At 42.6% G+C, this 13,859-nt stretch overlaps 1 protein-coding gene across 1 annotated transcript in view; it reads left to right on the forward strand.

Annotated features, from left to right (window-relative positions):
- The window catches only part of ARMC4 (armadillo repeat containing 4), a 167,702-nt gene that overhangs the window by 80,498 nt on the left and 73,345 nt on the right, over window positions 1-13,859 (forward strand). Inside the window, exons 11-15 of the mRNA XM_026652132.1 lie at window positions 432-578; window positions 812-1,021; window positions 1,191-1,427; window positions 5,310-5,420; window positions 7,648-7,802. Of these exons, the coding sequence (XP_026507917.1) occupies window positions 432-578; window positions 812-1,021; window positions 1,191-1,427; window positions 5,310-5,420; window positions 7,648-7,802 (860 nt within the window). The remainder of the gene's footprint in view (window positions 1-431; window positions 579-811; window positions 1,022-1,190; window positions 1,428-5,309; window positions 5,421-7,647; window positions 7,803-13,859) is intronic.

Raw genomic sequence — 13,859 nt, forward strand, 5'->3', positions numbered from 1 at the left:
ACGGCGCTAAATTCGACATAAAAGCCTAGTGTAGACCAGGCCTAAGATCATGTTCAGCTGATTAATTACCTTGACCCTTCAGACTTTCAGTTTCAGTGCTTCCCAGATCACAGTCCACCATTCTTTGGCCCAGATGTATGACCTTACATTTGACCATATTTAAACACACATTATTTGATTGCACCCATTTTACCAAGCAATCAAGATTGTTCTATATCAGTGAACTGTCCTTTTTATTATTTACTACTCCCTCAATTTTTGTATCATCTGCAAACTTTATTAGTAATAATTGTATGTTTTCTTCCATGTCGCTGATACAAATGTTAATAGTATAGGGCCAAGAACTGATACATAGGGTCAGTTTCAGTATGTTTATATAATAATAAGGTTGTGTTTTACCTGTAGCTATAATAATTTTTACATTATTTTAGGGAGGTAACCAGACAGCTACAGTAATTGCATTATGTTCAATGAGAGATTTTAACCTGGCTCAAGAAACTTGTCAACTGGCCATCAGAGATGTTGGGGGTCTTGAAGTACTAATTAATTTACTTGATACAGAAGAAATTAAATGTAAGGTAAGTAAATTTGTCTAAATAAATTGACCTTGTATATGCTAGCTAATATTAGAATGCTCCCCCCACCCCCACACACACATCCCATGGAATATATGGTATAAAGAAGTGTTGTTTAAAGGGTTCCATGTAAAAGAGAGAACATGTTAGATAACCCATTCTTTTAAATGATTGCTAGCTAAAATGAATATATATTCTTAAATAATGCCTCACATTTAATATCTTCCTCTCTTTAGATTGGTTCTTTAAAAATCCTGAAGGAAATTAGTCAGAATTCACAAATCAGACGTACAATTGCTGATTTTGGGGGCTTACAAATTATGGTGAAAATACTAGATTCCCCAGATAAGGATCTGAAATGTTTGGCAGCTGAAACAATTGCTAATGTTGCCAGGTTTAAAAGAGCACGAAGGACAGTAAGACAGCATGGAGGAATCAAGAGACTAGTAAGTAGATATTAAAATCAGCACATTTACTGTATTTATATTTTTTTTCCACTTTATAAGTCATTTGTTAGCCAGGAGAAAAAAATAGTTGTATATCATTAAAATGCAATATAATTACATTCTTCCTGATTAACAGTAAATACACTAAGAATTCTTTGGTTTTTGTCAGGTTGGGCTGCTGGACTGTGTTCCATTGGGATCAGCCAATCTGACTCCACATCAGGAAAAAGATATTGAAGTAGCACGCTGTGGGGCTTTGGCGCTCTGGAGCTGTAGCAAAAGCACCAAAAATAAAGAAGCAATTCGTAGAGCTGGAGGCATTCCATTGCTGGCTCGGTTGCTAAAGTCCCCACATGCAAACATGTTAACACCCGTGGTGGGGACATTACAAGAGTGTGCATCCGAGGTAAGCCAAATAACTACTTAGGCTATGTGTACACTTATGGTGGCATGTAGAGTACGGGCATTACATGTGTAGGTACCGCGGTGCCAGGACAGGCAGGAAGCCTGCCTTAGTAGACCCACTGTGCCGCTGACCGGGAGCCCGCGCCCCAACCCCGTGCCCCAATCCGCTGCCCCAGCCCTGAGCCCCCCCAAACCCATCCTGAACCCCAAAGCTGTCATCCCCAGCCCCATCCCAGAGCCTGCACCCTCATCCCAGAGCCCTCACCCCCTGCACCCTAATCCCCTCCCCCAGCCCTGAACACCCAAACCCGGAGCCCCCTCCGTGCACCCCAAACCCCTCATCCCCGGCCCCACCCCAGAGTTTGCACCCCCAGCCCAGAACCCTAACCCCATCCCGCACCCCAACTCCCTGCCCCAGCCCAGAGTCCCCTCCCACACCCAGAACCCCTCATTCCCGGCCCCACACCCCAGCCCTCTGCCCCAGCCCTGAGCCCCTCCCACACCCAAAACCCCTCATCCCCAGCTCCGTTGGGTCACAGGCATCAACAGTTTTCTTCAACTGGGTCACCAGAAAAAAAGATTGAAAACCACTGCTCTATTCTATTTGCCTAAGCCATGCCTCATTGATACTGCTATTTACACCTGCTGGGTGTGTGAAGTGTAAGTGCAGTGTAGACATACCCATAGTTTAACTAGTCTACTTCTAACCTTTTTAAACTGATGGCTTAAAGTCAACCTGGACAACCTACCCTTTGGAAGAACGCTGTAGGACAGTCTCTATTCCATCAAGTAGTTTGGTCCCATCTAAAGCGCAACATTGGACCAAGGAGAGTGGGTACTGTGGGTGTGCCTTATACAAGTTTTTTAACGAAGGTTATGGCTTATGAGGCTGTAAGGCCCAGTCATCACATAATATTTGTGCTGGAGGCCAGGATTGATTTGTGAGAGAAATTATATGAAACTAATATAGTTCAAGATTTTCATTTTTGTAAATTTTTCATATTTGACAAAAATGTCTGTTTTTGTTGCAAGAAATTTGAAAAGTGGATTTTCAAAAGTTGTCACAGCTACATCCTGGCCCAGTAATATACTTAAATGGCAGAAAGCTGAATTGGAAACACAATATTCTTAGGGAGGAAAATGTGGGAATTCAAAATATGTATAAGGCTACTAGTGGATCAATGGACAGGAGGATGATCCCATCACAACACAAGTTAAATAGTTTATGTTATGCATGTGCTTTATACAAAACAGCATCTTATCAGTCTCAGGAGGAGTAAAGGAAAGTATATGATTTGCTTCAAAATTTCCATTACAGATTGTACTGTCTTGATGTATCCAGGTTTTAAAAACTGCCAAACTTTGAGCTGTTTTGCTGTGGGTTTAAAATGTCTGTCTAAATAAAATATGGTCAGGAAGATTGCTCTAATGGTCAGAACTTAATAATATGCATTTTACAACTTTAAAATGACTTTTCTTTCTTTAAAAAAAATGGGCCAAATTCTGCTCTCGTGTACATTGGTGCAATACATTGGTATTTCAGTGCCATTTTATTAGTGTACCTGAGAGCATAATTTGGTCCTGTGTTTAAGTATAGTAAGTATCTTATTTAAACCAATGAAAGCCAGGAAATTCAAAGTTAAGACTGTGACACCCTGGTTTTAATTCACCTTGTAGTTCCTAACTTTGAATTTCCTGACTTTTGTCACTTTTCAGACCTTAACATTTAAAAATAGTGGTTTATATTTTAAATGGACAAGGTATTTTAGCTCTATATAGTAATATGGAACTATATAGAGAATTGCTATTATAATAAGCACAGAATTCTTACAAGCATACTATTAAAATTACACACAAAAACTACATTAGTAGATCATTAAAGTTGCAAAGTCATGAGCACATGATTTCATATTATTTTTTCTACAGGAATTCAGTGCACAGTTGATGGAAAGTGCTCAATTACTCAGCAGCTATTCAATATTTAGTTTTATTCTCATTGTTCAATGTATGGCCTTAGGCCTTATATACTGCACACTGTTCAAACTCTGCTGTGAAGACAAAATTATTACTTTCCTCATGGTCTTAGAACTATAGTAGCTGAGTGCTTCATAAATATTAATTAATTTTTCTTCATAAATTCCCTGTGAGGTGAGGGGGTGGTATTACCGCTATTTTCCAAAGGGGAGCGGAGACACAGCAATATTAAGATCAAAAGTATCAACTAATTATGGGTGCCCAATTTGGGACACATATGACCCAATTTTTCTGAGTACTTACCAATATATAGCACTTACATGTGCAAAGCATAGTTCTCATTGACTTCACTTTCCAATTGTGAGTGCTCTGCAAATCAGACCCCAGATTATTAAATTGGACATCCAGAAAATGAGGAATATACACAATTAGTGATCACCTCTGAAAAGTTTGGTTTCAGTGACATGCTTAGCATCACATAAGAACTCTGTGGCAGAGGTAGGGATAGAATCCAATTCTCCAGGGCAGCTTTCAGCTGCTTTTACCATGAGAACCTCCTTTCTCTTTCTGTAATCCCCTGTTTCATTTTCTACATACTTTCCAAATTATGCAATAAATGTGGCAGGGGTCCTATGGAAAACAGCCTCCTTCACTACTCAACCCTGGTCCATTTTGTGCACTTCATGAGGCAAGGATGCTGTGGAAAAATAGTATATGACCTTGTAATTAAAGACTGTATCATAATGCTAAGCACAAGGGGGCCAAATTAAGGAACCTCTCTGAACAAAGGCCACCATGCTGCCACTTTTCAAGTCCCTGCTCTACAGCATGAGAGCACTAGATATTTTTAAAGAAAGGTTGCAAGAATTTTTTGACATGGGCAAAACAGCTTATTTTCCCCTAGCCTTTTCTTGGGAATAGCTGAACCATTTTGGTGAAAATTTTCAAAAAAAAAAAAAAAGAAAAAGAAAAAAGCCAGAGGCTCCTTGCATCCAAACAGTTAAAGTTCGGCAAAGTTATAAGCAAGTGAAAACAGGGTCTTGTAATGGGAAGTGTTGGGCAGCCTTCACATAGGCAGGGCAACCAGCCTTACTTATAAGGAGGGAAACAGTAGCTCTATTCCAGGGCTAGGCAACCTATGGCATGTGTGCCAAAGGCGGCACGCAAGCTGATTTTCAGTGGCACTGACACTGCCCGGGTCCTGGCCACCAGTCTGGGGGGCTCTACATTTTAATTTAATTTTAAATGAAGCTTCTTAAACATTTTAAAAACCTTATTTACCTTACATACAACAATAGTTTAGTTATATATTATAGACTTATAGAAAGAGACCTTCTAAAAACATTAAAATGTATTACTGGCACGCGAAACCTTAAATTAGAGTGAATAAATGAAGACTCGGCACACCACTTCTGAAAGATTGCCAACCCCTGCTCTATTCTTATGTGATTTTGTTACTTAAAAACATTCACACGGAAGAGAGCCTTGAAAAATATTTGACTCAAACAGGAATAAACTATTTTGAAGTAAATCTCTTGAATGTCTTCCAGAGCCATGGAAGTTTGACAACATGTATTTATGATTGGCGTGGGTCATGCATGCCCCATCCCCTTTTGGGATGGGGCAAAGGTCATTATAGCCCCATGGCCAAGTCTACACGACCTCTCTGGATCTCAGAGTAGTGCAGCCTAGTGGCCAGAGTCAGTAAAGCCGCCCCCCTGTGCAGCCTAGCTGCCAGAGAGTTAGTCAGATTGGTGACTCATGCTTAAACTCATATGCTTAAAGTTACTCACATGCACAAATCTTCGCAGGATTAGGAGCTACATTAATAGTGCAGTAGTTTTTAGGATGACAACAATCTTATTTATTTGTTGATATATGTAACTAAAAATGTAACTTGCATTCATAGCCAAGTTACAGACTTGCAATCAAGACAGAGAGGATGATTGAAAACCTTGTGAAAAATCTGAGTGGTGAAAATGAGGAACTTCAGATGCATTGTGCCAGTGCTATCTTTAAGGTAAATGTGTGATTTTAATTATCAGATCATTTAATGCTAGTGTTTCTGTTTGTTTTTATGCAGTACATAGTATAAAGTTCTCTTATATATGTAGTATAGTAAAGTTCTACTTGAAGAAAATATGGGTGGTTCTGTGGTTTAAATTTTCTGAGTTTTTTCTATTTTACATCTAAAGAGATTTATCTGTAATGTAATGATTAGTTATTTTATCCCTAAAAATAATCATAGTATGCTGATATGTCACAATTCTGCTCTGACATACGGTTGCCAGGTGTCCGGCACTGCCAACTGGGCCGTTAAAATTCCGGTCGGCGGAGCAGCAGGGGCCTGTGGCTAAGGCAAGTTCCCTGCCTGTCCTAGCTCCACGTGGCTCCCCAGAAGCGGCTGCCCAGGTCCTTGCAGCCCCTAGGTGCATGGCTGGCCAAGGAGGCTCCGCGCACTGCCCCCGCCCCGAGTGTTGGCTCTGAAGCTCCCATTTGGCCAGGAACCACAATCAATGGGAGCTGCGGGGGCGGAGCCTGCATGCGCGAGGGCAGTGTGCAGAGCCCCCTGCCTGCCCATGTGCCTAGAGGCTGCAGGGACCTGGCAGCGGCTTCCTGGGAGCTGCAGTAAGCTCTGCCGGGATACTGCACCTCCTCACACACCCCAGCCCCTGGTCCTGAGCTCCCTCCTGCACTCCAACCCTCTGCCCCAGCCCGGAGCCCCATCCCGCACCCAAACTCCCTCCCATAGCCCGCACTCCTGCAACACCCCAACACCCTACCCCAGCCCCAGAGCCCACTCCTGCACCCCAAACTCCTCATCCCCAGTCCTAGAGCCCACACCCCCAGGTGGAGCCCGCTCCCCCTCCCACACTCTGAACCCCTGACCCAGCCTGGAGCACTCTACTGCACCCTGAACCCCTCATTTCTGGCCCCACCTGGAGTCTGCACCCCCAGCCCAGAGCCCACCTACTGTTCTCGAACATTTGAGATTATGATTTCATGACCTGTTTGCATTTCAAAATTGTCACTTTGTAAAATAGTTGGATCTTCTAACAGCTGGCTGTTATTTTGTCATATTAAGTAAGATGGTGATGTAGCAGGAAACAGACCCAAATTCTGTAACTGGTTCTGTATGTGGAGTCCCCTTTGCCCCTGCAGAACCCCCTGATATCAGATTCAGCCTGTGCAGAGCCAGTTGCAGTTTTGAGGCCTAAATAGATGTATCTTAATAATATCGGTGCAGTGTAAACCTCAAGTTTTATAAATATCAGGTACAAAACTAACAGACAATGTTTGCATCCAGTATTTGAGCACTCAATACTGGTTGATTTCAGTAAGAATTGTGTGCGTTCAATACCCTGTAGGATCAGATCCCTCGAAAGCAGTTAAGATAACAATGGTGTAATTCTGGCTGAGAAGGTAGTTTTCATTCTAAGCTTCTATTTTCAATACTTTATATCTTCCCTGATAATGACTTTCTGAGCTGAAAGATTTTCTATTTGTCTTAAGATCAGTATTATTTTTTGTGGAGGAGGGTAAAGTAAAAAATATCCATTCATCATTGGAGTGTTTTAAAAAACTGTTTTTCATCATTTATGAAACATTTTCAGATTTTGTTGCTGCTGTTCCTTGCCAGGCTTAAAATGGCTTAATGGTTTGGAATTAAAATTCCAAACTTTGCCTGTATTGTAATAAAAAAATGTGTGGTATGTAGTAATGAGGAATAAATGCTTTTTAAGTATGAACAATTAATTAATGAAAAATAGCATATGTTCAGTGTTTTATTTTTGTTTGCAATTTAAGGGCCAATTTTTTAGAAATGGAAGCCTGAAATCTACAGACAAAAATATACATAACAACATGCATTCGTAATTGCACATACAGTAGTTCACTGCACTAGTCTTTTGTGTGCACACATACCCATTTGCAATTTGCTTGCACAGTTGTGTTAATTGCACACACGTTTTCTGTGTATGCGTTTTGTGCAAGGACCTGTGCCTTTGTTTTCTGAACATTTGTCTGAATTGTTCTCTATTGTTATGTACAGTTCTGAACCCTCATTCCTTTATTAATTTTGTAATATGAATTAAATTAGAAAATATATTTTGAAAATATTTTAGTAAATAAAATAATTACATAAAGTTCCCTATCAGTTGGTATCAGTCACTGTGGTAATACACCAGACTTCCTGGGCCGTTGTTTTATACATTTTAAATATTCTGTATATTTAATTTGTTGTGTAGTGTGCAGAAGATGAGGAGACACGTGACCTAGTTAGGCATCATGGAGGCCTACAACCACTTGCTACTCTACTCAGTAACTCTGAAAATAAAGAACTGTTAGCAGCAGTGACAGGAGCAATCTGGAAGTGTGCAATCAGCAGAGAAAATGTGACCAAGTATGGGTAACAACTTAATTTTATCAAATATGTGTATTCTATTAGTATCTTTTTATTTTATGGGCTCATTTTGTCTTAAACATGGGTACTTAGTAACATCACTAAAGTAACCTTTATTTGCCCCCATATTCTATCTGGTGTTGGCCCAACTATAACCACTTGGGCAGGTTATTACTATTTACAGCATACATAATCTGCATTTGTGGGTGATATGCAATTGCCATTGCCAGATTAGAAGGGTGTGCACACAAATGCATGGGCCTACGCCCTGACTTCTAATGCATCTCCTCCCACCCTGAACCTAAGGGTAGCAGTTCCCATCGCAGAAGTGGCCTGTCCGTGGGTTTTGTGGGTTCCCCACATTTTACCCAAGCCTTTTGATTTTCTGTTATACATCATTTATATCTTCCTTCTCTATTGATATTTTTGAAATTGTTTGGCTGTTTCTTTATTGTCTTGTGCTGTTAATATATTTTCTCTTGGAGAAACATTACCCTGTTCAAGAGGAACAGAGAACTAGGAAGATTTCCCTAGGAGGCTAGCTATGCTAATTGCATTGTTATTGTAATACACACCAAGTTCTGAAGGTCATCTTTCAAGAAAATAATCCTAACCCTTCTGCCTGAACTTCAAAGATTCTGTTATTTTTCACAAACAAACAAACAAACAAAAACAGATACACAGCAAAATTCTTTATGTACCTCGTCCCTGGAAAGTAGTGAGCACCCTTCACTTGTATGGACTTCAGTAGAAACCTTCTCAGCTATAGGGAAAGCAGAGAGAACAACTCTGGAGAAAGAAAACAGAATAAGAATTGATATGAAGAGATACACAGGCTACGATGTCAATCAAAGTAAGTACTGTAGTATAATTATCAGATGAGACACAGGTTAGATTCAGCCTGATGTATCTTGTTCTTGTTGCCATGCTGTATTCTGGAAAGTTTATGAAAGAAAAATAATGGTGGTTCTTCTAGTGATTGCACATGGCCATGCCACTGTAGGTGTGTGCGTGCCTCATGCACTGTTGTTGGAGATTTTTCCCATTAGGGCAGTGTGAGTGCCCTCTGGTGCTTTGCACCACTGCATGCAAGAATAAAGGGCCACACTGCCCCCAACCACCTCAGTTCCTTTCTATGTCAGTGATGTTATTGGAGCTGTGATCTTTGCATTTGCAAGTCTTCCATCTCTTCTTGTATATATGATACCTATCATGTTAGTTAAGTCTAAAGTAGTGTATTTTGTAAATAGTTAGTGACTAAAGTAAGTTTAGTTTAGTTCTTAGTGAAGCCTGGTCTCTGGTGCCTGTTTGGGTAACAGGCCCGGTACCAGACTTGTGTTGCATTCTCCCAGTTTCAAGGCCTGTTAGTCCTGAGGCAAACTTATGCCAGTGAGCGGCCCTCACCCCAGCTGCTTTAAATGTCTGGGGGAAGTGAATGTAGGTGATAAATATCACATTTGTAGAGGATTCAAACTTTGTTCTAAAAAGGACAGAGCTGCCAGGCTCAAATACTTACTCCTGGAGCCTGCCCTTCGCCTTCCATTGGAACCATGTCACTCGGAACAGGTACTGAGCATGTCTGAGTCTGTCAGGAGTGCTCTGCCCGTTCTAGCTGCATCTATAAGCAGATGGTCCTCACTGGTACCAAAGAAAAGACTTCATAAATCCTCAAAGGACTCAGTATTCTGGGCCTTTGAAATCTGCAGGCAAGGCACCAATTGGAGGCAAGGACACTGAGGGCATGCGAAGAAGAGGCACTCCCCAGATAAAGCCCGCATGCAAAGAGGGATTGTTGACTCTGGAGTCCAGGAAGAGCCCACTAAGACCAATCCCAGGACTGGTGCAGCTTGCAGTACCACAGAGTCAGGAGCCTTTGCTGGTGCTGTCTACATGTGAAGTGTTCAAGGCAGCTCAGGAACTTCAGAACTTGTCAGCACTGGATTCACCCACAGTGCTGGATTCCTGCCTGGTACTGGTATCAGATGTGTTAGATCCTTTGATGCCATGTCCAGCCCTGGTGCACCATTCAGTACTGGTGGCTGCTACTGTTGCTGCGTCTCAGCGATTTCCAACGATTCGAGGAGGAAGCTCGCGGTGATTTCGCTAGTGCCTCCATCACCAGACTTGCAGACAGTCTCCCCGATACTGATGGGGGTCAGCTCCCTTGTGGCCAGAGGAAACGGACTCACCTTCCTCACTGGACTCCGAGATTGGCTTCTACGCTTCCAGAACTGAGCAACACCAGCACCCCAGTGGGGTGCATATCCACCATGGTTCAGATCCCAACCCAATGACCAATGGCCAGCACCTTTGTGGGTGCCACCTCCATATCAATGGCCCTTTTAGAGTCCTTGGGGTTTCTGCCCATGCTCTACGACATCCCCACTCCCTTTCTGGCCTCCCACATTGAGTAGGCCCCGGGACACTTGCAACAGGGCTACCATTCTCCCCTCTCTAGGTACTGGGACCATTACCAGAGAAGGAGAGTTGCTTACTTGGGACTGTCCTGTGCAAAAGTTGTATGAGGGACATCTTCAACAGCCACTAGCCTCTTAGTCTTTGCCATTATTTCTATCCTCCCTTCTTGCCCCCCCTTCCTCCTCCCTCTTCAGGGACCACTCTCACAAGAACATGCTACTACAGGAGGTCCAGTCTCTCTTCCTAATAGGGGCCATAGAAGAAGTTCCCGTGTCTTTCCAAGGAAAGGGATTTTATTCCTAGTACTTCCTAATCCCAAAGGCAAAGGGGGGCTTCAGTTCTATTTAAGATCTAAGACAACTAAACAATTTTCTGAAGAAAACCAAATTCCTAATGGTTACTCTTGCTTCTCTTATACCCTCTTTAAAGACTGGGGACTTGTATGCTGCTCTTGACTTAATGGGTGCTTACTTCTATGTGGCAATTCATTGGAGCCACAGAAGGTTCCTCAGATTCATGGTCAATGAATCCCACTATCAATTCACAGTTCTGCCTTTCAGCCTCTCAGCAGCTCCTCGCATGTTCAAACAGTGCATGCTGGTAGTAGAGACATTCCTGCGAAGGTCGGAAATCCATGTGTTCCCTTATCTGGATGACTGGCTAGTGAGAGGACGATCCAGGTCTCAAGTACTCTCCAGCATAGCCATTACCCAATCAGCCTTTCACACACTAGAGCTCCTAATCAATACAGAAAAATCTGTCCTGATCTGATTCAAAGAATAGAATTCATTGGGGTGGTCCTGGATTCTGCACTGACCAGAGCATTCCTGCCGCAGCATAGATTCCAAGCAATGTGGCTCAGTGCATTAGATCTAAAGATGCATTGTCTCACCATGATTTGAAACTGCCTCAAACTTCTAGGGCACATGGTGGAGTGCACTTACTTGGTCCAACATGCCAGACTGCATTTCAGATGACTGCAGAGTTGGTTCACCTCAGTGTATTCTCTGGTCCACCATCATATGGACGGAGTGATTCACCTGCTGGATTCTTGTCCTAAAATGATGGATTGATCTATCGAATGTTTGTGCAGGAGTCCCCTTTGCTTCTCAACAGACACTCAGTTTAATCATGGATGCATCAGATCTAGATTGAGGAGCTCACTTAGGGTCCCTTCAAACTTAGGGGCTTTCGTCTTCCCAAGATCCAAGTCTTCATATAAATATCTGGGAGCTGCAGGCCATCCATTTGGTTTACATGGCATTCCTCCTGCATATCACAGGGAAGAATTTGTTAGTTCTCACAGACAACACAGCAGCTGTGTTTTATGTAAACAAACAGGTGAGAGCCCGATAGACAAAGTTATGCCAAGAGGTGATCTCTCTTTGGAACTTCTGCATAGCCAGGTCCATCAACCTGAAACTGGCTTACCTTCCAGAGGTTCAAAATACTCTGGCAGACTGCCTGAGAAAATAATCTGCAAGTCACCATGAGTGGTCCCTGCATCCAGATGTGTCCAGGGCCATTTTCCAGTGCTGGGAACCTCTCCAGGTGGACCTATTTGCAAGAAAAGAAAACAAAAAAGTCATCTTTTTTGTTCCTGCACGGGTCACAGCCCAGGATGTCTGACAGATGCTTTCTTCCTAACATGGTCAAAAGGCCTACTGTAAGCCTTCCCTACAGTTCCTCCCCTGCACAAGGTCTTGTCCAAAATCAAGCAAGATTCTGCTCATGTTATAGTGATAGCCCCAGCATGGCCCCATCAATATTGGCTGCTCCTGAGAGATATGGATGTGATCTCCCATGACAATGGCTGCCTCCTCCATCCCAACCTACAAGCCCTCCACCTGATGGCATGGATGCTTCATGGCTGACATCCTCAGAACGAGATTGCTCTAAAGGAGTAAGTACAAGAAATTCTATTAAACAGTAGGAAGCCTTCAGCTAGGTCTACTTACCTTGCTAAATAGAAGAGATTCCCCATTTGATGTGTGCAAAGAGGCATTCACCCAGTCCAAGCTTTCCACTGTTATGTGCAACTGACCAGCTGAGCAGAGTGGCTACACGCTCCAGATGTGCTCTGGTTGGGAGTAGACAGGAGATACTGGATCTCCTGGGCCTATGGGGAGAAGAGCCTGTGCAAGCACAGCTATGGACCAGCTGTAGAAATGTGGACATCTACAAGCAGATTGCATGGGGAATGCAGGAAGAGAGGTATGACAGGGATCAGTAACAGTGCCATGTGAAAGCAAAGGAACTGCAGCTGGCATACTAGAAGATGAGGGAGGCCAACAGTCAATCTGGAGCCAAGCCGCACACACACATGCTGCTTTTACAAAGAGCTGCATGCCATACTTGGAGGACACTCCATCACCACCCTTCACACCATCATTGATACCCCTGAGGAGCCTGAGTCACAGGCTCTTGTCATGAACAGCGAGGGCAAGGAGGAGGTGGAGAAGGGTGGAGGACATGGTACTGGGGAATCCAGCTATCCCATAAGCCAGGACCTCTTTCAGATTCCACCACATTCCAGTCAGTCTCTGGAGCACAGACAAGCCGAATGAAGGGGAAGGAACCTCGAGTAAGTGATTTACTCGTACTACAAGGGGTAGCGGTACAACGGAGAGAGGTAGAGTTGTTATCTACTTTTCGTTCCCTTATAGAGTTCGGCAGGGTGGCCATGTTTATGTACACAAGCATGTCCCTTGAATCCTCCTGAGAGGTTTTGATGAAATTTTCATGAAGATATTCTGCAATCCTTTCCCAAAGATTTGTAGGGATCATTAATCATATTTACAAGCCATACTCGATGGGGACCACATCCTGAAAGAAATCTTTCCTGAACCCCCTCTTCTGGCCTTCAAACAACCTCCCAACCTCACCAAACTCATTTTCAGAAGCTAGCTCCCCACAGACCAGGAAACAACCACTGAAAGCAAAACCAGACCTGCCATAAGAACAGATGCAAAAACCGTGGGCATATCTCCACTATTATGATAATAAATACCCCCCACAACACACCTTTGAAGATCCATGGATCCTACACATTCCTATCACAACATGTTGTGTACTTCATCCACTGCACTATATGATCCATAACAACTATGTGGGTGAAACCAGATAATTACTATGCTCTTGAATGAGCTCACACAGAAAAATGATAAAAGAGAATATCATCTCTGGGTGAACACTTTTCAAAAGTGATCATTCCATATCTGACCTCTCAGTCCTCATCCTCACAGGAAATCTGCACAACACCTTCAAAAGACAAGCTTGGGAGCTTCTGTTCATAACTTTGCTAGACACTAAAAATCAAGAACTTTATAAAGACACTGGATTTATGTTTTATTACAATAATCAGTAATCCACTAACCACCACCCCCTTTTTTGTTCTATGACTGCAATAATATTAACTGGCCACTACACCTTGAATGGTCTCTTACAAAATGTGTTAACTACTTAAACTAAAGAATCTGTTCCAGCTTGTATTTAGCTGTGACACTCTGAGTATCTTTCCCAAACATGAAGAAGAGCTATTAATAAAAACTATTAATAAAAAAATATTAAAAAGTCATAGAATCATAGAAGATTATGGTTGGAAGAGACCTCAGGAGGTCATCTAGTCCAAACCCCTGC

The sequence above is a fragment of the Terrapene carolina genome, unplaced genomic scaffold (genome assembly GCF_002925995.2).
Source record: "Terrapene carolina triunguis isolate 2854851 unplaced genomic scaffold, T_m_triunguis-2.0 Scaffold111, whole genome shotgun sequence".
Lineage (NCBI taxonomy): Eukaryota > Metazoa > Chordata > Testudines > Emydidae > Terrapene > Terrapene triunguis.